Genomic DNA, 26,665 nt, shown 5'->3' with positions numbered 1-26,665 from the left:
CGGGATAAACTCCAGTGGGAGTTCATCTCCATGTCTCCTTTTGGGCCCATGTATGTAAGTTAAATCGCTTCTGGACTATCTTTGAGAGTATATGAGCAGGGAAAAGAATTTTGCTCCCAGAAGAGTTCAAATAGAAAGAAAGCTAGCCAGCAAGCCAGGGCTCTGTGTCTGTAGCCGCCTCTCCGAGAGCGAGAGCTCAGCCCCTCGGCCCTCGCCCCCAGGGTGGGGCCTGGTAGAGACAACGAGACTTGGCTGACAGGCCAAGCCTGAACAGTGGCTAAAATAAATATGGGGGCCATCTGTGCAGTAGGGGAAGAGCCACGTGAGGTAGGGCCTCCAGAAAGCCTTGGCTGCGTTAAAGTTATTTCCAAGGCTTTGCCAGGAAAAGAATGGGGCAGAGGGTGGGCCGCGGGGTGAGGGAGCCGTGTGAAAGGAGCCGCGCTTGGAGTTGAGGGCAGCAGGTCCAATCTGGAGATCCCGGGAGCTGAGTAAGCAGTCTTGGGGATCGGCAAACAGCCGAGCCGCCGGGCAGACAATGTGTTGGGCTGGGAAGCCAAGGGTTGCCATGGCGACTGGCCCCGATGCTGCTGTGCTGCTCAGCGGACTGTGGCTTGGGTTTTTCGAATGCTTTGGACCCGGGCTCGTCTCCGAATGCTTTGGACCCGGGCTCGTCTCCGGGCTGTGAATGTCGGCCGGGCAGGAAGAAGCCACCCAACTTCCAGGCCTTCCTCCTGACCCAGGAGTCCAGCCGGGGGCTGCTGCTGGCTGTTGGCATTGTAGAGACGAGGGTCTTCGTGGCACTGCTTTCTGGGAAAGGAGGGAAGGCACCCTCTGAGGCAGCCAGCGGTGTGAGAAGTGCGTGCCAGGGAGCATATGGGTACTTGGGGATGGAAAATCCAAGGGGAGGAAACCACCAGCAAGGAAACAGTGCAAACCGCGGCCACAGAGTCCATACGTTAAAATATACAGCGCCCAGGGGGCCTGTGTCGGAGAAAAGAATTGGCAGGGCTGAGAGCTCGGTGGTTTTCTGTGCAGACGATTCAGCTGGAGAAATTAAGGTTGGGGCTGAGTCTGGGAGAAGCCCTCCAGTGTTGGGACTGCAGCTGGGCAGAGAGGGACAGGGACTGTGGGTCGAGCACGTGGCTCAAGGGCCAGGAAAGGTGCCACCACCCCAGAGGTCAAACATGAATTCAGTCCTGACAAAATACGGGTCTCCACCTCGCGGCTGGCTCAGTCTTCGTCCAGGAAGCGGTGAGTATGTTTTCTTCCTCTTCGGTCCAGAAAGGAGGGTGGACGACAGAATGAGAAGAGGAGATTTTGTGGGTCTTGGAGGGGCTGCTTGCTGAATTCGCCTGGGCCCTTTAAGAGCCCCTCCTGCAGGCTGGCCACATTTTCTCCTTCACAGTGATTTAATGAATTTGAGAGCGCGGAAGGCAGGGGTCGCCCAGTGAGCCTTAGCCATCATCTCTGATCTAGGTGCAGATAGTGTCCTGTCTTCTGAGAAGGCAGAGGAAGGAGGCTTTCGGTTTCAGCCTTCCAAGCCCTGAAAGGAGAAAGAGCAGGGTCCCGTGTGAAGAGCTATTCCCCTGGCAGCTGCCGCGGAGGGGCCAGTGGCGGGGTCGGGGGCGGGGGGGAAGCTGCTCCCCAGCTTCCTCTCCTGGGAGGTGGAAGGTCGGTGGGGAGGGAAAGGGGCCCCCAGACCTTGAAACCTTCAGTTTTGTGCATTAAAGTCGTGTCCCCCTTGCCAGGATGGTCAGGGATAGGTTCCCAACCGTGCCTTTGTACCTCTCTCAAGAAGGGCTGTGAAATTCCTCCTAAACCGTCAATATTTGTAAGTTCACTTTTGATTCGTGCCATGACGCGTTTTGGCAGAGGGGATCAGGAATGGCGTTCATGGAATCAAACAGCCTTCCAGCGCCCCAGAATCAGAGCCCTGGCCTGGAAAACACCCCATTCCTGGCCAAAGAGGAACGGCCTGAGGGTGTGTTAGCCACTGACCCCTCTGCGCTCCCATGAGAGCCCTCATTCCGACCTTCATCTGTCTCCCCCTCCTCCCCAGCCCCACCGTTGGCCCAAGACAGATTTAGGAAGCAGACAGTGAGTCACACAGAACTCCTAGCACCCACCCAGGCCTCACTGCAGGGTTGTCTCCACCCCAGGAAGGGTCTGCACTGCTGATGTAGCCCTCCTCTGGCTCACACCCCCAAGTGAAGCTTAACTACCACGCTGGGATGTCCGCCTTGAGTGGCCAGAGAGTGAGACGGACGTGTGCCATTCACCTTAGCGGGCCTGTCACCCTAATACACGAACCCCAGTGACCGATGTCCAGTTAAACTCAAAGTCCATCACTGCTCACTCAGCCGGGGGAGATTGTTTCCAGGCTTGGGTGAAATATGGTCTCTAGGCCTTTTGGGGGGTGGTCCCCAAAATCATGGCTGCCACATGGACATCAGAGAATGGCCATCTATGCTGCTTCAGCCTGATTGTGTCATTTAAAAAAATTGGGGGGGGGACCACACCATGCGGCTTGTGGGATCTTAGTTCCCCGACCAGGGACCGAACCCTGGCCCATGGCAGTGGAAGTGCGGAGTCCTAACCACTGGACAACCAGGGAATTCCCTGATTGTGTCTTTAAGCCCTTTATTATTTTTTTTCTTTCTTTCTTCCTTTCTTTCTTTCTTTCTTTTTTTTTCTTTGACAGTAAAAGGACAACTAGTGGGAATTCCCTGGTGGTCCAGTGGCTAAGACTCTGCACTTTCACTGCTGAGGGACCAGGTTCAATCCCTGGTCAGGGAACTAAGATTCCACAAGCCTCGCTGCTCAGCCAAAAAAGAAAAGAAAAAAAAAAAAAAAGGACAACTAGTTTTGCCTTTGCTGTATTTCCAAGTTTTAAAGTTTAATAAGCTTCAATGTGTCACAGTTCCTCATGTAATCAATCAATGGCCAAATAGTTATTGAACACATTAATCACTGGGCATTGTGCCAGGGGCTGGGGAGAAGGTCGTGAGCAAGATACACGCCCATCTTTCTAGAATCGCACTAATGAGTAACACGGACGTGTCAGCAGGAAATTGAAAAGTAGTTTGATGTGTGTTAAATAGAGCCATTGCGGGTTAATGGGTTCACACGTAAGATTCCTCTTACGACACTACCAATCTTGGAGATTTTCTGAAGTGACATCACCTAAAGGATAAACTGGAGTCAGCTGGGTAAAGAGTAAGGGTAGAAAGGTCATTTCAGGAAGAGAGAAAAACAGGAGCTAGAAACGGCATTTTGTGCAGCCTGACTGGGACAGTCAGTGGGATGACTGAGGGGTGGGAGAGCGTTGCAGGAGCTGCTGGAGGGGAGAGCTCTAAGGAGACGGTGCAGAGGTCGGTCCCTAGAGAGGACGGTCGAGCATCTTGCGGACTGCAGATTTCATCCTTGGGGTGATGAGCATTTAAGCATTTTTAGCAGGGTAGGTAGCATTTTCTGACTTGCATTTTAAGAAAATCCTTTTCGATAGCAGTTTGGAGAGTGGGTTTGGGGGAGTTTGAGAAGGAAAACATGGCAAATAAAGAGCCAAAGAATCAGGAGGCTTTTACAACAATGCAGGTGAAAGGTGATTGTTTAAGCCCTTTAAATTAGCATATGAATATATATATATACATATGCACACACATGTATGCCTGTGTTTACTTTGTTCTGCTTATACAAATAATACATTTTCATTCTCAAACAGTACACAAATAATGAAGATACAAGTCCTGATTTTCTGTTATTTCCAGTTGCATTTCAGATTTTTTTTCTATGAATATGTACACAGTGCACATACCTAAATACGTGTCTATGTAAAAATGTTGAAATGAAATTGAAGAAAATATGCATTTTTGCAATTGCTTTTGCCAATTAATACTATATTTTGGAAATTAAAAATGCCAGTGCATGGGGCTTCCCTGGTGGCGCAGTGGTTGAGAGTCCGCCTGCTGATGCAGGGGGCGCGGGTTCGTGCCCTGGTCCGGGAAGATCCCACATGCCGCGGAGCGGCTGGGCCCGTGAGCCATGGCCGCTGAGCCTGCGCGTCTGGAGGCTGTGCTCTGCAACGGGAGAGGCCACAACAGTGAGAGGCCCGCATAACGCAAAAAAAAAAAAAAAAAAAAAAAAAAAAAGCCAGTGCATGAAAATCTACCTCATTCTTTTTAATGGCTTCATGGTTCATATGGATATACCTTAATTTTTTTTTTTAATAAATAAACATTTATTTATTTACTTATTGGCTACCTTGGGTCTTCGTTGCTGTGCGGGCTTTCTCTAGTTGTGGTGAGTGGGGGCTACTCTTTGCTGCAGAGCAGAGGCTCTAGAGCGCTGGCTTCAGTAGTTGTGGCGCATGGGCTTAGTTGCTCCACGGCATGTGCGATCTTCCCGGACCAGGGCTTGAGCCCGTGTCCCCTGCATTGGCAGGAGGATTCTTAACCACTGCACCACCAGAGAAGTCCCTATAACTTAATTTTTAAACTAGCCCTTGAGTTTCCTGGTTGCCTAGTGGTTAGGATTCCGGGCTTTCACTGCTGTGGCCTGGGTTCAGTCGCTGGTCGGGAATCTATCCTGCAAGCCACATGGCGAGGCCAAAAAAAAAAACAGACTATCTCTTTAGGGAATTCCCTCCAGTCCAGTGGTTAGGACTCACTGCTTTCACTGCTGAGGGCACAGGTTCAATCCCTGGTCAGGGAACTAAGATCCCACAAGCCACATGGCAAAAAAAAAATTAATTAAATAAAAAAATAAAATAAAAAGTGCACTTAATCCAAAAAAATTTTTTAATAAAAAAAAATAAATAAACCAGCTCTCTATGAGTGGACATTTGGGGTTGTTTCCAGTTTTTTACTCCTGTAAATGATGCTGTAGTGAGCATTCTTATACCTGTATCTCTGTGGACTTGTGAAAGAGTATCTATAGAATAAATTTCTGGAAGTGGAATTGTTGGGTGGAAGGGGCTGAGCATTTTGCATTTTAATGGCCATTTCCAAGTTGTCATCCAGAAAAGCCAATTATTGCCCCATCAGCAGAGTATTTCAGTCCTTCTTTCTATGTCTCCTGGTCATCATTTTCCATGAGCCCGTCCATGACACATGAGGGTGGGTGGCTGGGCAGGTGTCCCCTTACCTTACATGGTCTCAGGCACTTCTCTTCTCTGTCCACCCCTACTACTGAAATGCTGTGGCTCTTGGCCAAGGTGCAAGGGCAGCTGCAGGCTCTGACATCATGCCTCTAGAACTTCCATGGGAGGGGGGGGCACCAAGAGCACTCCATGGTCCTTCTAAGGACCCTCTTATGTAGTAAGTTTTTAATAGCACAGATGATTACAGAAGCAACTGACCTATATTCAATCACAACTCTCCTACTTACTAGCTGGATGGTTGTAGGCAAGTCACTAGCCTTCTGAGCTTTAATTTCATTATCTTTAAAGTGGAGTCAACAGCCATATCTACCACCCAGGGTTTTGTGGAACTCAGAGGAGGCAGTGTTTGAGTCTGTGTCTGGTAATTCCAGTACCTCAAGTTTTTGTGTTTCTGTTGGTTCTCAGACATGGGGTCTTAGTTACTTGTGTGCCTGGTTATCTTTGACTGTGTGTTGGACATTGTATTTTTAAACTTATTTGCAAGAAAAATTTGAGGCCTAGGATGATACAGGATGTTCATATGCTTCTGCTATATGCTTGGAAACACTACCAGTCTGGGATGACTTTGATCCAAACTCAGGCCTGAGGTTCCCTGGACTTTGATTTTTTCCCCTAGCTCCACAAAGCTGTTAGAAGTGAAGCTGTTTCCCACCTCTTTCTTCAGAATGCATAAATACCCTGAGAGCAAAACCATCTGTTTATCTCCCTAGATCCTCCTCTTTTGTGTTTCATGGGGTTTGATGTTTTTAAGATTAAAAAACATTTTTTTTCATCCAGCTTTTTGGTTGGCCCAAGATGGAAGTTTGGTCTGAATTACCTAATCCACTATTGTAGGAAGGAGAGTCCCCACTGAAGGATCTAAATGTTCAAAGCATTTAGCATATTGTCTCTTTTTACATGTTGTTTCCAAAACCATGGTGTGTTTTTATGGGTTTTTTTTTAACTATTTGTATGAACTATATCTTTTTTTTTTTTTTTTTGGCCGTGCCACGTGGTATGCAGGATCTCAGTTCCCTGACCAGCGATCGAACCCGTCCCCACTACAGTGCAAGCATGGAATCCTAACCACTGGACTGCCAGGGAATTCCCCATGATGTGTTTTTAAATATTTGTTTATTTATTTATTTATTTGGTTGCGTCAGGTCTTTGTTGAGGCATGCGGGCTCCTTAGTTGTGGCAGGCAAACTCTTAGTTGCAGTACACAAGTGGGATCTAGTTCGCTGACCAAGGATCAAACCCAGGCACCCTGCACCGGGAGTGTGGAGCCTTACCCACTGCGCCACCAGGGAAGTCCCCATTGTGTGTTTTTAAAGCACAAGAAACTAAAGTTTGTTAGAATCATAATGAGGTAAGGCAGAGGATTTCTGTGGCCAACTCAGAGCCACAACAGGGTCGGGAGGTCCCTTGTGCCCTCGTAGAATCCCCTCATGTTCATAAGCTCCTCGCATTTCACCTGTAATTACTTCTGTGATAATAGCCTCTTAAAATCTAAGTCAGATCATGTTCCTCCTCTGTTAAAAAAAAAAAAAAACTCCGATGGGACTTCCCTGGTGGTCCAGTGGTAAAGAATCCACCTTACAATGCATGGGACATGGGTTCGATCCCTGGTTGGTGAACTAAGATCCCACATACCACGGGGCAACTAAGCCCGCTTGCTGCAACTACTGAGCTTACGCCTCAACTAGAGCCCGCATGCTGCAAACTACAGAGCCCACGTACTATGGAACCCGCACGCCACAACTAGAGAGAGAAAACCCGCACGCTACAACTAGAGAGAAGCCCGAGCACCTCAACGAAGATCCCATGTGCCGCAACTAAGACCCGACGCAGCCAAAAATAAATAAAACAACAAAAAAAACCAAAACCCCCACAAATCTGATGGTCCCGTCTCCCTCAGAATGAAAGGCAAAGTCCTCACAGGACTGTGCAGGACCCCATGCCCTATCACCTCTCTGACTTCATCTCTGCCCCATGCTTACCCTGCGCCAGCCACAGTCGCCTCCTTGAAGTCTCTTTGCTAGGGTGACCGACTTATCCTGGTTTTAAAACTAACAGTCCTGTGTCCCAGAAATCCTCTTAGTCTGGGCGAGGCAAATTGCATCCATTGGTCACCTTACTAGAACACAATATATGTCCCTACCTCAGGGCCTTTGCACTTGCTGTTTTCTCAAATATCTGCATGGCTAGCTCCCTCACATCATTCCAGTCTCTGCTGAAAGTCACCTTCCTCAGAGAGAAGTATCTAAAATAATGTGCATGCGTGTGCACACACATACACGCACGCACACACGCATGGTCACTCTCTGTCCATTACCTGCTTGATTTTTCTGAGATACAAATGAGCAGGACCTAGGCAACACCTCTCCAGGCCCATTGGGAGGCTCTTGAGCACCAGCATCCTCTACAAAGCCATGGCAGGCTAAGACCCAGCAGCTGCCCTGCCCAGAAACTGCCTCTGTAGGCCGGGCCTACAGCCTGGGCTTGGGAGAAGGAGGGGTCTCTGGCCTCCGAGGGCCAACAGGGAGACAAAACCTGTCCCAGGCAACCTGGGTCTCTGCTGGGGGTGTCCAAGGGGACACCAACAATAGTTTCCAACCATTGGGATTGGTGTTCCAACAATGGGTTAGATATTTTGAAATTCCAGCTGTCCTGGAAGGCTGGCCAGTCTCTTCTGTGGTTGGGAGCCTGGCTCAAAAGCCTTTGTTCCTTGGACAGACTTGGCCCTCAAGAAGGCCCAGCCTCTCAGACTGTCTGGCCAGGTTTAAAAGTCTGCAGTGGCCAGGAGCTGGCAGCAAGACTGGAATGTGGCCATCCTGCCATCACCACAGACAGCCCTGGGGATACAGGCAAGCCTCCATTTCCTCCTCTCCCCCCTCCCCAGGCTGGGAAAACCCTGGCGCACCAGCTGACAGAGTGCCTGGGTCTAGCTGGGGTCTCTGCTCCTCCAGCGGGGTGGCCAGATCTGACCCCAGGCCAGGTGTCCAGGCCTGTGGGCTGCCCTCTGAGCTGGGATCCTCCCTGCCACCTTTACAGGACTGAGTTTTGAGGTATTCAGAAGTTGACCCTGCGAGAGATGGTTGGTTATGGACTGATCCAAGTTCAAGTCAATGAGCATTCTCCTGGCACCTGCTCTGGGCGAGGCTGGCCTGGGCCCTGTGTTCAGGGAGGAATTAAGCCAGTAGCTGCTTCAAGGGGCTCCCAGTCCAGATGGATCCAGACTGCACCTTTCAGTGTGGTCACCTGCGGCAGAGGCAGAACCAAAGGGCGGCCTGGCTCTGTGGCTGGGGGATGGCGCCATCAGTCCGCCAGGGAGCGGTGGGTGGAGGCAGGTCTGGGAAGGTCTGAGCAACCATGCCATGGAGGGTGGCCTTGCCCCACAGGGCGTGGGGAGCAGATTTTTAATTAAAGCAGGGACATTTTCAGATTTGCTTTTTTTTTTTGGCCACGCCACGTGGTTTGTGGGATCCTAGTTCCCCGACCCAGGGATCGAACCCAGGCCCTCAGCAGTGAAAGCGCGGAACCCTAACCACTGGACTACCAGGGAATTCCCTTGCTTTGTACTCTTTTTTTTTTTTTTTTTTTTTTTAATTTTTTGGCTGCTTTGGGTGTTTGTTGCAGTGCGCGGGCTTCTCTCTAGTTGTGGCATATGGGTTTTCTCTCTCTAGTTGTGGTGCGAGGGTTCCAGGGTGCATGGGCTCTGTAGTTTGAGGCACACGGGCTCTCTTGTTGAGGCACACGAGCTCAGTAGTTGTGCCACGCGGGCTTAGTTTCCCCGTGGCATGTGGGATCTTAGTTCCCCAACCAGGGATCAAACCCACGTCCCCTGCATTGGAAGGCGGATTCTTTACCACTGGACCGCCAGGGAAGTCCCCTTGCTTTGTATTCTTGCCGTGATTGTTGGTCACTGTCCATGGAGCTCCCACCAGGGGCCTGAGTGTGGAGGCCGCTCTTCCGGATTAAGTCGTTTAATCCCCACAGCAACCCTGGGAGGTAGTCCTGTGAGTACCCTCACTGGATAGATGAGGGAACTGAGGCCCAGAGAGGCTAAGCAACTTGCCCAAGGCCACACAGCCAGCCGGAGCTGGGATCTGAACCCAGGTGCCAGGCTGCATTCTGGAGGCTTACTTGGAGGGGCAAGAGCGAGGCAGGGGCCCCAGACACGGTGGTGGTGGCCTGAGCAGGGGCCAGGGCACTCTAGAGGCAGAGCTGAGAATGGCGTGGGCGGCTGGTCCGTGGCCAGCCCGCCCCAGGGTGTGCTTGTCGCCAGGCCGTTGTGGGTAGATGGGTGGGTGAGGACGGTCAAGCCAGATGCTGGACAGTGACTAGACCTCCCACCCCTTCGCCTCTGGGGAGTTGCCTGGGTCTGAGAGGCCTGTTGTCTGGCTGTCCCCCCTCCTCCCCCCGCCACATACACACTCAGGGGAGCCCAGGAAGGGGCCCATTTACTTCGAGGATCGTGATCAGTGGGCTCAAAGGTCAGGGAGGCTTGTCTAAGCCTGAAGGGCCCCCAGAGTCCTGAAGCAGGGGTGCATTTGGGGAAGGGAGGGTCACTGTGATGGGCCGCCGAGATGGGGCCCCCCCTGAGCCCCTGTGGCTCAGCTCGGGATGCTGGCAGTGATGGGCAGGGAGGGCTATTTATTGACTGGATCCTCGTGGCAGGTGGAACTTGAATTTCTTGGCCACAGAGGGAACAGAGGTGGCATGGAGTCGGGGGGTGGTGAGGAGACTCTGGCAGTAGCACCCGCCCACTTCCTGGCTGACCTGGTCAGGTCTGTAGGCGCCCCCTGCGCCTCAGCTTCCTGCTCTGGACGATGCGGGGATAGTAACACAATGACAGCAACATTAGGCAACTTAAAGGAGCTCCCTGTTGAAGGCTCTGGGTCCAGGGCCCAGCACACAAGGGGACTTGGCTAATGTCAGTGTCCCTACTGTGTGCCCAGCCAGCAGCTGGAGAGCCAGGACTGAGACAGGGTCCCTGGCCAAGCGGGAGCCTCTGCTTCTGAGGGGCTCGTGTTGGAGTGCCAGGGTGAAAGCAGCACAGGGTCCCCGCCCAGGGCCACAGGGGCCCAGCCACTTCAGTCTCTGGCACAGGGCTCCCTGCCGGCAGAACTCTGTCCCCTGGCGGTGGTGACGGTGATGGCTCACACACATCCACACTCTGAGTGCTGGGACAGCCCAGCTGTGGGGGGCACTGCCGAAGAGCGACCCGTGGTGCCCACCCTGGGGGTGGGGAAGAAGCCCACCACGGGGCTCCGCCCGCCTCAGTCCCAGGCTCTGCAAACCCCATCCTGAGTCCTGGGCCCTGTTATACCCGACATCTCACAAGTCTCAGTCCCAGCCCCCGGGGCCCCCGAGGGTTTGAGAAAGGGCTGGGTGGGCCCTGCAGGGATGTGGGGCGACCCACGCTGTGCCAGGCCCCTCCGGGCAAGGTGCACGCAGCCTGCTCTGGTGGGCAGTGGGCCGTGAGGAGGCATCTGGGGAAAGGGCCTGGGGCGGTGGCCTGGCAGAGGCTTAAGGGCCAGGCTGGCTCTCAGCCAGGTGGCTTCGGCCCAGGTTTCCACCAGCACCTTCCAAACTGATGGACCCGCAGGTGGCTGAGGTTTCAGGCCTGTGTATCCAGCCTTCAGAATGGTTTGCTCTGTGTGTGTGTGTCAGGGGGCTGGGGGTCCGTGCCGCCCATGCCAGGCCCCACTGTTCACCCCTCCTGCAGGCGCCAGCCCCAGGGGCGTGCCTGCTGCCTGGGTGTGGCCTCCACCCCACAGGGGGCCCCTACGGGGCTGTGGCCCTAGAGGGTCCTTGGCGTGTGCCCTGGCAGGTGGGAGCAGATTCTTCTCTTCACCTGGAGCCGGAGGTCTGGTGTGCTATGTGCGTGGGGCGGGCAGGAGGGTGTCAGTGGGACACGTCTCCTCTCAGGCTTGGCCAGTGGGGCAGCGGCCGGGGAGCTGGGGAGCCGGGGGTTAGGGGTGGCTGGTGCCTGCCCTGTGCCACGTTATATAACGGGCCTCTGGCTGGCCGGCCAGACGTAATTCCTAACAGGCTCCGCAGTCCGACCTGGGAGCACTTAAGCACAGCACAGCCCGTGCGGCCGCTTCTCACGCAAGCCGCACAGCTGGCACTGGGCACCGCCCCGCCGCGTCAGCTCTGTTACAGGCCACCCCCTCCCCCGCAAAGATGGTGCTCCCAGGCTGCCCTGGGGGTCCAGACAGTCCTCCCCAAACTCCGGAAGGTGGAGGAAAGATGTGGTCACCTGCCGCTGGGGGAGCTCAGGGCACCACAGAGGGTCACGGAGGACCTTACCTGGTGAGGGGGAGGGACAGGGCCTCTTAGCAGAAGGTGGGGACCCGCCAGGTTTTCATCCCCGTGAGGCAAGCACTTGCTCTCTGCTTAGCCCCAGGTGAGTGGGATCTGTTGGAGACGATACAGTGGTCGGGGAGGGGGGGCGGCCTCTCTCCTTACCCCATTTCACAGATGTGGAAACTGAGACTTCAGGAAGTGTCAAGCCCGGGGCTACCCAGCTAGTGAGTCAGAGGCAGGAACCTGGACCACTCTATTCCTCAGGGAGCTGCCCTCAGCCATCCTGGTGGGAAAGGGGTCAGACAGGGCTGAAGGGGGAAGGGGCATCTAGGGGGCCCAGGGACCCCTGGTTGGTGAACTCAGGAAGGGAAGTTTCTCCCCAAGGCCAAGGCCATGGCTGACTGGGAGGCAGCTGGCATGGGGGTTGATGGCCGGCTTGGGCCCCCTGCTCCTCTTCCTCTTTTAGCCCCTTACTCAGTGGGCTTCTCGGGCCTCCTGCTCGGCCTTCACATGGCACTTCTGCTCTCAAGGAAACAGCTGCAGTTTGCGGAGGGCTCGACCCCCTCCCCATGTCCAAGGCCATTGCCAGGAACTGGATGAAGCCGCCCCAGCCCTCTGCCCGTCCTAACCCTGGTCCCTGGCCAGTGGGAGCTCATGGCAGTGGGGACAAACCTTTGGGTTTGGGGTCGGGCATGTCGAGAGGAGGGCACGAGCCATTGGTCTCCTGGCTCCCCGGGATCGTCCTGTCCAGAGGTCATGAGCTTCCAGGAGGAGCCAGGCAGGAGAGGTGGGCCTGGGACTGTGGGAGGATGGGCTTCCAGCTCGGGGCCACCCTGCCTCCCTCTGGGCCCTGGGTCCCCATCTGTACCCGGTGACTGCGTCATCAAGGGCCAGAGAGTGCAGTCGAGCAGTGACAGCACAGCTCTGGAGTTCACCCTGGTTTGCCCCCTGCCCACTCTGGGTGGCCCTGGGCAAGGAAGTGGCCCCTGGCCTCAGCTTCTCCATCTCGGACATGGGGCTGATGTGAGGCCTCATGGGGCTGATGTGAGGCTTAAAGGAGCTAATGTAGGAATGGTGCTCAGTGTGGCATCTGGTCCACAGTAACTGTCATCACTGTGTCCACCTGGGGCTGGGAACACGGCAGCACACACGACGGCCACGCCGCACCCCAGCTCCCTCAGAGGCCGCGAAGAGCCCTCTCCCCACTTTGTAAGCAGCGTCACTAGTTGTCTAGCTTCCTGGTTTCCCCCAGACTCAGTAAAAGGCCCAGGTGTGTCCACCTGCCTTTGACACCTGCCGCATGGTGATGAGGGCTGCTGGGCCTCCCTGGGACACCCTGGGGGCCCTTTGACCAGCCCGGGTGGGCCTGTCCGGACCCCCCTGCTCTCCTGCACAGGGAGGATGGAGGCAAGGTCGGGGATGCGGGCCTCTAGCCTGGACAGGAGGAGCCAGAGGAGGACACCAGGCAGCAGGGCTGGCACAAGCCAAGGCAGGGTGGTAGGAGGCAGAAGGCACATGTGGGGACCGAGAGAACCTCTGGGAGGGGGCTGTATGTGCCCCGGGGAGGGGAGGGGCACAGCCAGGCTCAGCTCGGCACCATCCGGGGCTTGAGCACAAGCAACCACTGAGGAGGACTTCCGCAGGTGTGTGTGTGTGGTCGGGGGGCTTCTTGTGTTCACCCAAAGCAGAGGTTAGGAAGAATCTCCCACCAGCCTCCGGGCGGGGTGGGTTTGGGGCTTGCAGTTTTGAAACCACAGCCAAGTGTAGCCCCTCCAGGCCTAGACGCAGAGGCACCTGGACTAGGTAACTGCTCGGGGACCACAGCTCACTCTGCCACCCTGGCCCCTCCCGGTGGGCACCGAGACCAGCCATGGCTGCCGGAGACAAATCATCTCACTCCCCCGAGCTTGGCCTGGCACCCACACGCTGGCCACTTGCCTGTAAACACGAGCCAGGGTGCCCCCCACCTCGTGTGGGCCCAGGCTACGTGGATGCCAGTGATTAAGGACCAGAGGGCCTGGCTGCATTCGTCTGGCCCTGGCCCTGGCCCTGGCCCTGGGCCGGAGGAGGAGGGTGAGCAGGCAGGCAGGCAGGCATCTGGTTTGAATTACTTGAGCTGCCTCTTGGCACCTTAGCCCTCAGCTGGGGGTGTGCAGGCTGCCTGGTCGGCTACCCCTACCAGCCTCCAGCCCGCCACGGCCCTGGGGTGCCCCTCACCCGGGAAGTGGAGGCTTCTGCTGCCAGTTCCCCTTGTCTGGGCCTCGTGCCTCTCTGTCGCCAGGCAACTGGTCGGGCCAGGGTGGGGGGCGGCCAGCTCTGCCCCCACCCGGGCTAGCTCCTTCGGGACCCCGGAAGGTTGGGGAGCAATGGCAGGGTCACACAGAGGGGGCTCAGCAATGTGGCAGAGGCTGGCTGGGAGGCCGAGCAAGGTGCCCTTCCCCCATCCGGGCTGGATTCCCACAGGGCCACCCCTTTGCCCTCCGACCACCGGGCTTTCTCCCTCAGGTAGCCGTCTGGGCCCCCAAGCTGACTTTGAGACTAGATAGTCCTGGGTTCAAATTCAAGTCCTGCAGCTTATCAGCTGAGCCAGTGTCTTCCTCTGTGCCTCATCTGTGCTCTGCAGCAGCTGGCTCCTCCAGCCCCCGGCCTTCTGACCTCCCTGCCCGCACCCCACCCTCTGCCCACTGAGCGGGGGCTGTGAAGCTCTGTGACGATGCCCGAGGCCTCTGAGGCCTGCCCAGGGCTTCATGCGTGGTGCAGCCGCTGGTGTAGGTGACACAGTCTGGGGAGGGAGGCGGGGTGGGTGGGCAGCCTGGGGAACCTTGGTCAGCCCAGCGAGGGAGGGCCCTTGGTGAGAGCCCAGAGGGCAGATGCTGGGCCTCACTGGCAGCTGAGGCTGAGGCCTGGCCCGCAGCTCCTGCCCTCTGACCCTGGGAGGCCTCCCTGGGGCCTTTGCTCTGGAGCTGGAAGCCACGCCTCGTGCTTCCTGGGGAGGGGGCCCAGCCAGGCAGCTGAAAACAGCGCTGGGGTCATTCCACAGCACCCCATGGGTGCTTCCACTCCTCACTGAGAAATCCTGCAGGGCCCAGCTGGGGCTGGGGCTGGGGTCAGAGGTCAGGAGTGGGGGGCTGGAACTGCTCCTGGAGCAGCACATTTTTCTCCTCTGAAAACTTATCTTAGCACAGAGATCACGGAACAATCGGACTCTTTTCCGGGCCTCTGCCGTCCCCAGACGGCCAGCCCATCCCCTTGGGGGGGGCTCCGAGGGGGCCGGGAAGTTGAAATTTGTAAAATGTCTGTAGGAGGGGAAGAAAGGCGCTTTGTGTGGGGCTGGGGCCCTGGCCATTGGTCAGCTCCGAGGCCCCCGGCCGCTCCCAGCATGCTCCCCTCCCCAGGGAGGGCCGTGCTCGCCGGCCCGTGGCCAGCCCCAGGGTCTCTACAGCCCCTCTGCAGTCCCTGCACCCACTGTGTCCAGGCCTCGGGGACCCGGGTCCCCGGGGCCGCCCAGCCTCTGAGGGCACGGGCCCGGCGGGGAGGCCTCCCCGGGCCTCAGCATGTTTCTCTACTGGAAGAAACGGGGTGCCTACGCGCTGGAGGCCCTGCCCGGTGCCCTGGCCGAGCTGGAGCTGGGGGCCGTGGAGCGCTTCTCCTGGAGTTCCACCCTGGACATCATCGAGGACCTCAGGGGTAGGTGCAGTCCCACTTTCCCGGGAGGGCGTGCAGGAGGCCCGGACAGCTGGTCTACCCGGCCGCCTCCCTCTGGCCAGAGCCTGCGGCCCGCTCACCATGCACGTGCTGCTGCCCGTCACATCAGCAGCTGTGGGGGTACAAGGCCCCTCCTGAGAGCCGCTGCTGGTGGAGGAGAGGGGCCTGAGCACAAGGACCCTGGGGGCCTCGGAGGCAGACAGGGCAGGCCGAGCCAGGCTCTGGGCCCCGCAGCTGGGCTGGGAGCAGGGCAGCAGGGCCTGGCTCTGGGCTTCAGGCCTGGTCTCTGCCTCGGTCCTCTGCCTCCAAGATCAGGGCCAGGTGGTGGGACGAGTCTTTCTGGAATGTTCATGTTCGAGGCCCCAGGACATGTGCCATTTCTCGTATTATCCCCATTGCAGGTAAGGGAACAGAAACACAGAGAGATTAAGCCCCCCAAGAGGCAGCACAGGTGGGGCGGGATGCTAAGCCCGGCGGCTGGTGTTTGGATGCCGACCGGGCCGTGTCAGTGGGGATAAAGATAGAGGTGGTGTTGTGCGGTGGCTGAGAGGACTTGCTGGGGTGACACATGGAGCCCTTCAAACACCGCACGCCACACAGCAAGGGCATGGTCCATGCTGGCTGTTATCATCGCTGTTTTATCATAGCTCCGCTAATGAGTGGCCCAGCAGAACGTCCAGCCTTGGGCTGGCGACTCCGCTTCTGTCAGGACACCAGTGCCAGTGATGGAAGCCCAGGTCTGGGTGGCGGAAGCCAGCAGGGCGCGGCGTCTCGGGCCTCATTTCTCTTCTCTGTTGGCCTCATCTGGGGCCCCAGGCTCTGGCACGCCCCCACCCCAGGCCGCAGGCCTGGAGAAGCAGGAGCCTCTCAGGGATACAACTTCCCAGCCTGGCGTGGTCCTTTCCTGACCCCTCCCTGTAGCCAAAGGGCACAGAAAGTGATGGATAGGCCTAGGAGCCAGCACAGAAAGAGACCACGTGGGGCACGGGTTCCACAAAGCAGGGCAGGCAATGCTGCTCTCAAGAGGGAGAATGGATGCCTGGTGGGCCTAAATGACAACTGTCAAACCTGAGAGGAGGCCCCTCTGGGCACTCTGTCCCGTTGGCCAAAGTGGACAGAGGGATGTGGCTGCTTGGAGGGGTGGGGTGGGCACAGCACCCACCTGTGCAGGAGGCTGGGAGAGAGGAGCCTTGATGCCGGGCAGGGTGTGGAGCAGGGGGAAGCGGGAGGACCGCACGGGGCAGGCGCGGGCCAGCCTGGCAGAAAGCTCCCCCTCTCTTTCAGCCGGGCTCTGTTCTGGAACCAGAGGGTGGGTTGGGGGAGTGGCCTGGGGGGCAGACAGTCCTGTCTGCTTGTACGGCTTCACCTGGCAGGTTCCTGTCTACTGAGGCAGGGAAGGTGGCTGAGGTCCGGCATGAGGTCACGCAGCCAGTCCCAGACACAAGCCAGGGAGGCCAAGCAGGGGTCTGTCCCCCTCTTCCTATTTGTCCTCTTCATCTCAGTCACTGCCAAGTGCCAAGTGTTCCTGCTGCTGGGCCCTCACCCAGCCCCGGGGCTTTGGAGCAACCCCTGTGAAGCCCGCTCCCCATCCCCTGCCCCCAGCCTCTCCAGGCAAGGCCGTCCCTGCCATCCGTGGGGCCTCACAGCTCACATTTAGAGGGGACTTGCCCCGTGCCAAGACTTCCCATGGCTCCTTGCATCTTCACGCTCACCTTTGGAGGCAGGGACCATTCTTGGTGGCCCCTTTGCTCTGGAAGGGAAGGCAAGGCTCAGTGGGGTGGTGAGTGGTGGTACCCAGATCCACAGTTCCCGCCCTCAGCCTCGGAACCATAGGACCAGGCCCCCCCATCACGACCCCGTGCCTCTTGGCCCTGGCTGGGAAAGAGTTCCCAGCACACGGTGCGTGGGTCACGGCGCGTGAGCCGGCCTCGGGGGCGAGCTGAGGCAGGCGGGTGGGAGAGCCGGGCACACAGCTGTCTGTGTGGGCTCTGTCCTCTGCACCCTGCCAGCCCCTGGCCTGGGCCCAGCACGGGTGGGTGGTGGGTCCCAGCGCAATGGGGCGGGGCTCGTGCCCGGAGCGTGATTGTCCTGAACGGGAATCTCACCCCCGTTTCCGCAGTCCTGCTCCTGCTCTCCCCGCAGCCACTCTCTGTTCCTCCGAGGAGCCTGGGAGGAAGCCCGTGGTGGTGGGCAAATGGGCAGGTGCCCACAGCAGCCTCGGCCAGAGGAAGTGGCTGGCTGGCTCCAGGCCTGTGGGCAGGAACTGTGTGGATGGTTTCTCGGGCCCCAGAAAGGGATTCTGAATGTGTCCTCCCACCTCTTCTTACTGAGTCCGAGGCATGTGGGTGGGCAGGGCAGTGCTTGGGGGTCTCTGGGCTCCAGGGGACAATGACATCTTTAGTCTGGGCTGCAGGCAGGGACAGCATCAGAGACCATGGTCCGGGCTCCTTCCTCCAGCTGGGTCCCCACTTGACAGCCCTACCCCACAAGGGGCTTTGGGAAGGGGACCACATTTCTTTCCCAGGCCACCTGTGATGCTCTGACCAGAGTCTGGGGTAGGGAGAGGCGGATGGTTCCTGGGGTCAGCAGCCATTTGCCCAGGACACACCCCTCCGGCTCTTGGGCAGGTTTGGGTCAAATCTTGCCCTTCTGCAAGTTGCCCTGATGACAGGTTCAGTCCTAGCACAGCCCGCAGCAGCTGCCCAACCATAGATAGGCTCCCAGGAGGGCTGGGTTTGCGTGGGAGGGGGCATTCAAGGCCACAGCTGCTTCCTGGGAGGGGCAGCCTTTGCCTGGCCAGGCCTGGGGTTGGGAGGTGATGGGCAGGGAAGCTCTGCCTTCTTGAGGTGCATTATGCCAGGGGGTGCTCAGAGGTGAGGGGCTCCCCTGAGGAATGACAAGGGTGGTTTCTTGTACGCTTGTCTCAGCCTGCAGCCAGCTGGGAAAGGGGGTCTTATGTGACAATGGGGGGATCATTTTATGTGTGCCAAGCACCTAACCATGCCAGGAACCATGGGGGCACCATGGGGGCAGTGTGGCCTGTTGGTTAGGAGCACAGACTTGGAGTCTTCCAGTGCTAGGCTCAAGTCCCAGCCTCATCACTCACTAGCTGCATGACCTTGGGCAAGTCGCCCAACCCTCTGGGCCTCAGTTTCCTCATCTGTAAAATGGGCAACAATCAACATACCTCCTTCTCTCAGTTGTTTAGAACAGTGCTATCCCCTAGAACTTTCATCATTAAATTTTTTTCACTAGCCACATTAAAAACAAAAAGCAAAAAAACAAACAAAAAAACCTAAAAACAAGCAAGTGAAATGAATTTTAAGAATATATTTAATTAACCCAGGCTATTTCAAAAACATTACCATTTCAACATATAATCCGTATAAAAAAATCATCAATGAGATTTTATTTTAGTTTACTTTTTGGCCGTGCCGCACAGCATGTGAGATCTTAGTTCCCCAACCGGGGATCGAACCCAGGCCCCTTGCAGTGGAAGCACGGAGTCTTAACCACTGCACCGTCAGGGAAGTCCGCATCAATGTGATTTTACATTCTGGTTTTTTTTTTTTTTTTTTTTGCACGAAATCTTCAAAATCTGCTGTACATTTCACATGTATAGCACATCTCAATTTGGATGAGCCCCATTGCACATGCTCAGTAGCTACAGTGGCCAGCAGCTGCCCTTTGGGGTTAGACCATGCTGCAGAGGGTTTGACGGTGAAATGAGACCATGTGTGAAAAGCAGAATGCCCAGCAGGTGCTGAGTAGGTCAGAGCTATGGTTATAGGCAGGTGTTTCTGGAGCAATCTGGCGGGGAAGATAGGTCCAAAATAACAGGTCAGTTCAAAGGCCCAACCCAGGACAGTGGGATCTAGGAGGGAGCGATTCATCTGGAATTTGGATATTCTGAGATCAAGAGGCCTTCCGGAAGGTGCTGCATTCAACTTGGGCCTTAGAGAGTGGGCAGGATGTCAGTTGACAGTAGACAGCGATGGGAAGGATGTGGCAGAGGCAGAGGAACAGAACCAGGAAGGGCTGGGCCGCAGTCAGAAGCTCAGTTCCGTCCCAGGGGAGGTAGTGAGTAACAGAGGGAGGGGGCTGGGGTGAGGCGATAGGGAGTGGTGGGGACTGTGGAGGGTGGAAGGGTGTGTGCCCGTCTAAGGCAGACACAACTGGGGAGCTGGAGCCATCAGGAATATGGGTCCAGAGCTGCCAGGCTCCTCTGGTTTGTCCATGGAAGCCAGAAATCTGGATTTTTATGTGAAATCTGACTTTTCAAAGTTGGCAACCAATTCAAATTCTTTTGAAGCGCTGTGCTTCGCCAAGCAAAACATGTCTGCCGGCCGGCTTCTGCCCAGGCGCCCTGTCGGCCAGTTGTCGTAGAGATCGTGTTGGAGAAGGAAAAACGGCATCGTGTGACTAAGATAGAGGGTGGGGGACGCTGGCATGTGGGCTTGTCTGCCTGGCTGAGGGGCCCTGGCTTTCCCCAGGATGCTGGGAGCCGCAGGGGCCCGAGGAGGCCAGGAGGGCAGCTGGGCTGTTTCAGACCCGGAAAGACAACATTTGGCACCCTGGGGGTGGGCAATTGCCAGGTTCCAGGTCTGCCTGGGGCTGGCCAAGGGCCAGCAGCCAGAGGGGTACTCCGGGGCGGGGACCCTGGGGGGAGCGAGGGCAGGTGGTGGAGGCGGCCCCTGGGAGCTGCCCCACGGTCACAGAGCTGCTTTTTGCCCTCCCTCTTTGCTCTAGGGCCATCTCCACTGACCAGGTGCTCCTATGGGGCCCCTTGTTCTTGCTCCGCATCAACTGCAGGGCTCTGTACCCACTCAGACTGACTTTCTGTGACCTCAGGGCTCCAGGGCCCAATAGGAGTTGCCCGTCTCAATTCAAATTCTCAAGAGAGCAAGTCTAATTGAACAGGCTGGCCCAGGCGGCCACCTCTGGCCCAATCAACTATGTCCAGGGTATGTACCACCTGGTACAACATCTCCCCCTTACCACGCCCACCCGTTCTGCAGGGCTGCAAACCGGACAACTTGTCAGAAGGGCACCCATGGCAGGCCTGGGGTGGGGACAGCCGTCCCGATGCTGATTCCTCCCTGGCCCCCAGAGGCCCATCTCCGGGCCCTGAGAGCTAGCAGGGTCCTCAGCGATGTTCCTGTGTTTGGAGTCTCTGGGTAGAAAAGCACACCTATGGGCTCTAGGAGGCTGTAGCTTTCATGTGAACTGCAGGGAAACTAGATTCCAGAGGGGCTGGGACTGAGCAGTCCACAGAGGGGACGTCTAGAAAGCAGACTGAGCACCTTGAGGGAACTGAAAATGGGGGGGGGCGGGGGGAGGGCGGGAGGGCGGTGGGGGGGGTGCTAGAGGCCAGAGAGGTTAGCTAGGTAGAACTCCAGTGCTTGGAAGAGCCAGGACAAAGAACTCCAGACCCCACGGCCACCCCACGGTGGCCGAGGGGAGTCTGGCCCTGGAGTGGCTGTGGCCTGGGGCGGTCATGGCAGGACCCAGAGGGCTGGCAAGGCAGCTCCAGGACCCTGTAGTGGAGTAAGTAGCCCAGAGCCTGCTGAATTTAGGACCAGAATCCAGAAGTCTTGGGACAAAGGGTGTTAGAACCCAACCCCAGGCCCTGAGTTGTGAGAATCCAGGGACTCAGGCTTACAAGCAGACCTCATCTGGCTGAGCTCCCCAGATTCAGGTAGGGTGCATGGGAAACTCCCCCAAAGCTGGCTGTGGCCTCCAGGTCCCTGGAAACCCAGATGGCAGAGGAGATGCTGCTGGGTGGTGGAGAAGAGCCCTGCTTCCCACCCGACCCTTGAGCCAGCTACGGCTTGACAGGCAGGGCTGGGGCAGGGCCAGCAGGATCGCTGACCCCAGGGACCCCGTCAGGGTCCTCACAGGGCTGTTTCCCCCCTCAGCTGCCCCTGCCTCCGGGCTAGAGGCAGGACAGGCCTCCCTGGCCCTTCAGACAGCTGAGATTCTGAGAGGGAAATCAGACCTGTGTGATTCTGTGAACTGAATGGGGCAGGGCCCGCCTGAGAGTCCTGAGAACTAGCAGGGGCCCTTCTCCGAACGCCAGGTCCCCACCGCACCAACAGCAGGCTGGGGGACACTGGGGGACACTGCGGGACACGGTGCTGTCGCTTTCCTCGCAGCCTGGGAGCTTCGGAACCCTGAGCGAGGCCTCTTGGGCAGCTGCTCCCTCAGCCTCCTCGCCCCGGCCGTGCCGGGCCCCACATGAGGCCCTCGAGACTTGTCAGGGTCACCAGTGGGTCCCCAGTACCCAGCTTGGGGCTAGGTACGTGGTGGGCCCTCAGAGGACCCTTGCTGTATGTTTGCTGAGTGAATCCAGAGAACCCAGAAGACTTGGGATCCATCACAGTTCCCTCTGTCACGAGTCCCTGAGGGCAGGGGTGGGGTCCTCGTCACCCCTGAGTCCCCAAGGCCAGCCCATGAAATAGATGCACGTAGAAAGGCAGGCACCCTACTCTGGTTGGGGAAGGGGCCAGGGGAGACCTTGGGAGAGAGACCCGGGTCCCATGGGAAACTGGGTCTTCCATACCTGGATCTCATCTACCCAGAGCCTCCCAGCACCAACCTGCAGGTGGGATGGGGTCTACGCAGGCTCAGGAGAACTCTGAGTCCCTTGGGAGAGTCTTGGCCACCTCCCCCAGGCTCCATTTCTGAAGTGAAAAGTGTTTTGTAAACATTAAAATGTTGTCCAAGTATCTCGTGGTGCCATTTACATAAAGTACAAGACCAGGCAAAACTAATTGAAACAGAGGTCAGGACAGCATCCCCTGGGGGTGGGGAGTGGCTGGCAGCTCCCATGAGGGAGACTTCTGCAGGGGGGCTGGTGGTGCTCGGCTTCGTAACCTGCGTGCCAGTTATTTTGTAAAAATATATTTTGTGAAGATTTTCTGAGCTGTGTACTCATGAGAGCTGCACTGTTCTGTACATATTTATTTTATACTTCCATAAAGTTTTTAAAATGCTAACCAACACAGAGATGATAGTAATAAAACAACAGTAGCCACCAAGCCCACTCCATTTTATGGAACCCTTACCCCCACCGCCGACAGCATGTCTAAATGAGGGGAGGGTCCTCTGCTGGGGGTGGAGGACAAAGGGTGCAGGGAGCTGTGCTGACCTGCAGGCCTATCTGCAAGAAGGCACCGTTTCCACTTAGACGGTACCTTTGGGGCCAGGAGAAATAGCAGAGCTGTCTAAAATGCCTTCATGCCCACTTTCCAGGAGATTGAGAAAATGTCTCCAGACCACATCAAAAACAGAGGTGTTTTCTTTTGAGGTGGCTGGGAGGCTGAGGGAGTTGCGGGGCGGAGGGATGGCCTTTGGTCACACCCACGACTTTTCAGAGAGGAGGGGGAGGCTCCAGTTGGGGGGAGGGAGGATGGGTCGCGTCCTTCCGGCAGATGCCCCGCGCCCGGGGTCAGGCTCTGCCCAGCGGGGGTCCAGGCTGAGGGGCGCAGGGGGCGGGGCTCGGAGTCCCGCCCACCGCAGGCGGGGCTGCCGCTCGGCCCCTCCCACCGCCCACCTGCCCCGCCCCGCCTCTAGCCGCTGAGGGTCCCGCGGCCGCGGCTCTCCGGCCTCTCCCCCGGCGCTCGGCCGGCGTCCGCCCCACGCCGCCGTTGCACTCGCCCCCGGCCGGGCCGCGGCGCCCCCCGCACCGCCCGCGTTCCCGGCCTCCCGGCGCCTCTTCCATGGGTGAGTGCGGGGCCCCCGGCCGGGCCTCGCCATGCAGGCCGGCGGGCCTGGCCGCCTCCGCGCCGGCTCGGGGAGGGGCGCGGGCGAGGGGCATAGCGGGCAGGCCGGGGAGTTTGGGGCGGGGGAGGATCAATGGGAGGGCAGGGCCAGCTCCTTCCCCTCGGCAGGCGGGGGCTCAGCCTGCCGCCTCCTTTGGGGAAGGCCTGCTCGCGGTGGGAGGTAGACGCCGGTCTCGGAATCAGGGATGCGGGGGTCCAAACTGTGCCCCGTGTCGGGGCGCGCTTCATCACCCCTTCCCCTAGCCCTGCAAGCTGACCGGGGCGGGCAGCCTCTTTTCCCCCCTTCCTTGCCCCCTCCGCTGCTGCGCCCCAGGAGGAGAGGCAGCTAGCTTGGAGGGGACCAAATTCTGGGTCAAAGACGGACAGCGGGTGAGGGGACCACCCCAGGCTTTTGCGGGGGAGACCATCAATAGAGGCAGCGATGTGGAGGACGGGGGTAGGAAGGGATCTTGGGCCCCTGGCATCCCCCTTCCCCCCGTAGTCTTGCAGGGATCCCCAGGAACCCTGGGGCCCCAAGGTCACTGAGCCACCCCCCTCCCCAGACTAGTGGTACAGAGAGAGGGAGCTGCTCATTTCCAAAGACGTTTTCTCCCCCTGGAATCTGGATGCTTTCCCTGGGGAGCTGCTACAAGAAAAGGGCTCTGCTAACAGATTCCCGTGCAGATAAGTTGGCATTTAAAAGAGAAAGGGACACTGCCCTCCTTTGAAGGGTGCATTGAGGAGACAGCCCCACCCATCCTCTGGTCAGGAGGCTCCTGGGGCCCCGGGGAGCCTGGGTGCCCCAGCCTGGGGCGCACCCTCCCTGGGCCCCGCCCGACTAGTAACCCTCTTCTCTCCTTTGCAGAAGACCGGAGCCTGGCTGAAGAGAAGGGGCTGTGCTGTCAGAACCCCGACTGCATGGACAAGGGGCGGGCGGCTAAGGTAGGGGGGCTGAAGGGCCTGGGAGCAGCTGGGGGCAGAGGGGACAGGGCTCTAACCGCTCTCTCTGTCCAGGCCCGGAAATCCACAGGGCCCTGGCAGGGGTGCAGCTGGCCTGGCTACAGGGTCGTGTGGGTTCAGGGGTGGGCAGGGCCGCAGGGTGGCTGGCTTAGGAGGCAGAGGGACTGACCCCGGTTCAGAAACAGTGGAGCGGGGGGGACTTCTGCAAGGGCAGCTGGAGCAGGGGTGCCCCAGAGCCCTTTCCTGCACTGCAGTCCTTACAGCCCTGAGGTGACAGGAGCTGCTGCTCTATGTCACGGATGAGGAAACTGAGAATCAGCAAGAAGGGACACCCCCCACTCCCGCCCCCCACCAAGGTTCCGTTCCAGTGCCCAACGGGCACTCTTCCTCGGGCACCAGGCCACTCTTCAGGCCTGGGCATGGGTCAGGGACACTTTGGGACTTTGTGACAGTGACTGTGGGCCTGGGGATGACAAAGGGAAGAAGGGACCAACTGGTCAAGGAGGGTCAGGACTTGGGAGCTACGAGTGGACAAAACAAGAGGGATAAGGGTAACGGTGACGGCGGGGCACTTCTGCCTGGTTCGTGCTGGGCTGTGTGCCTTCTGGGCTGTGGCAGCTCTGCTGGGAAGGCGTCGGTCGTTCCCTGTTTTCCAGATGAAGATACCAAGGTTCAGAGAGGTCCTGTGACTTGGAGGAGGCCCCACAGCTCAGGAGAGACCGAGCAAGGGTTTGAACCCAGGTTTGGCCCCTCCCAGCACGCAGTTGAGTGACAATAGTTGTAACTGCCCCAGCTCACTGTGGGCACTGAGGACCCTGTCTCCTCCCTCTGGCCTTCTGACATCTGTCCTGTCATTATTCTCATTTATAGTTGACAGGTAGCAGCCCACCTAAGAACACATCGCTAGGATGTGGTAGAGCTGAGATTTAAACCCAGAACCCAGATCTGTGTGGTGCCAGGGCCCTGTTCCTAACCACTGTGTAGCTCAGCTCTGCCAGCTGCAGGAAATTAAAAATGCCACCCTGTTACCCCCTTCCATCCAGACACACGCGCTTACATTCTGCACAGGAAGACCACGGTTAGCAGGAACGTGGAGGACTGTTCTGCGGGCGGGGAGAGGAGGGGGAGGCTTCCAGTTGCTGTGGTCACCAAGCAAGGGGGTGGCTGTGATGTCAGATGCAATCTGCTGGCATGGATGGTGCCTGGCATCGGGGCTCTGGTGTTGGCTGGTTGCCTCTCCCCCAGATGGGGGCTCCTGGCAACAAACTGGCCTCAGTTATCCTCAGGTACATCCTGCCAGGGGCCTGCAAAGCCTTGGGCCCTCTGCCTGACCCGCAGGGATGACAAAGGGGGCCAGGCCACACTGTCCCAGCCTCTCCTGTGGGCAGCTGCCCCTCCTGGGGCGGGCCCACAAGCTGCTGCAGGAAGGGCTGGGGTGAGGCCTGTGAGATGAGAGCTGGTGTCAGAGCATGTGTGGGCCCATCTTCATCTTCCAGGTCCCAGCCCTGGGCTGCCTGCAACTTAGCATGGCTGACATTGGCATCAGCAGCCAGAGGGTCACCCACCCTGCAGGGGGAGAGCCCAAGTCCTATCACTGGTGGGACCCCCTCTGGGACAAATGACACAGACTTGGGGGACAAGGATGCCTGAGCCATCAGAGGGAAAAGGGCTAGTCAGGGAGGACATCCCCGAGGAGGTGACCTCTGGTGGAAGTGAAAACGTGGATAGGCAGAGCAGAAGGCAAGGGCCCTCCAGCAAGGGGGCACTGCCACAGGCAGAAGTGCAGAGGCAGGAAAGAAGGGGTGGGAGGCAGGTCTTGCCAAGGGTATGAGCAGGCTGGAGCGGAGGGTGAGAGGAGGTGAATGACACCCAGGTTTGGTGAGAAGGAGGAGAGAATATCCTATTGTTGTTGTTTTCTATTTTCTGGCCGCACCGCGTGGCACGTAGGATCTTAGTTCCCCGACCAGAGATCGAACCCGTGCCCCCCTGCAGTGGAAGCGCGGTGTCCCAACCACTGGACCACCAGGGAAGTTCCAGAATATCCTATTGTTGGTGATAATAATAACCAGCAGGCAGGTTGTTGGGCCCTCATGCCTGTCTCTCTGGACCCTCGAGAGAACCTCAGAAGAAAAGCATTATTATTATTCCCACGTGAAACATAAGGAAACTGAGGCTCAGAGAGACGAAAGAACTTGCCCACATCACACAGCATGACTGGCACAGCTTGGCTGGGAGTGAGACGGAGAGCATCGTTCTCCCTCTCCTCCCCAGCCATTCGAGGAATGGCTAGCAGGATGTGACTAGCTTTCTGAAGGAGATGACGTCATTTATTCATTCACCAAATCAGCTTTAAGCACCTGCTGTGCCAGGCCTGGTTCTAGGCCCTGGAAATCTCCAGGGAACAAAGGTTCTACCCTCCTGGAGCTGCATCCCAGCCCCACTGGGAGGAGGAGGGAAGTGAGGACTTGGGTTTGTCAAACTGGCCCCCCAGGCTACCCTGGGGGAGGGCCATCTTCCAACAGGGCTGGACCCTTCCACTTCCGGGCCCACCCTTGAGGGTTTTGTTTGTTTGTTTGTTTATATTTTTGGCTGCGTTGGGTCTTTGTTGTGCGCGCGTGGGCTTTCTCTAGTTGCGGTGATCAGGGGCTACTCCTCATTGCGGTGCGCGGGCTTCTCATTGCGGTGGCTTCTCTTGTCGCGGAGCCTGGGCTCTAGGTGTGTGGGCTTCAGTAGTTGTGGCATGTGGGCTCAGTAGTTGTGGCTCGCGGCCTCTAGAACTCAGGCT

At 57.7% G+C, this 26,665-nt stretch overlaps 1 protein-coding gene across 2 annotated transcripts in view; it reads left to right on the top strand.

Moving 5' to 3' along the window:
- Nucleotides 1–733: 733 nt before the first annotated feature.
- PLEKHG5 (pleckstrin homology and RhoGEF domain containing G5) overlaps nt 734–26,665 on the top strand; it is a 50,896-nt gene continuing 24,964 nt past the window's right edge. Inside the window, exons 1-2 of one of the 2 annotated variants that reach the window (XM_082611863.1) lie at nt 734–1,251; nt 23,786–23,862. In XM_082611863.1, coding sequence (XP_082467989.1) covers nt 888–1,251; nt 23,786–23,862 — 441 coding nt within the window. In that variant the 5' untranslated portion in view covers nt 734–887. Of the gene's footprint in view, nt 1,252–22,799; nt 22,883–23,785; nt 23,863–26,665 lie in introns of those variants that run through there. The other variant, XM_082611865.1, reaches the window with a different exon arrangement.

Source organism: Mesoplodon mirus, assembly GCF_964341445.2.
Source record: "Mesoplodon mirus genome assembly, chromosome: 3".
Classification (NCBI taxonomy): domain Eukaryota; kingdom Metazoa; phylum Chordata; class Mammalia; order Artiodactyla; family Ziphiidae; genus Mesoplodon; species Mesoplodon mirus.
Note: the sequence above shows the minus strand (reverse complement) of the source record. Positions and strands in the feature narration are given on the sequence as shown.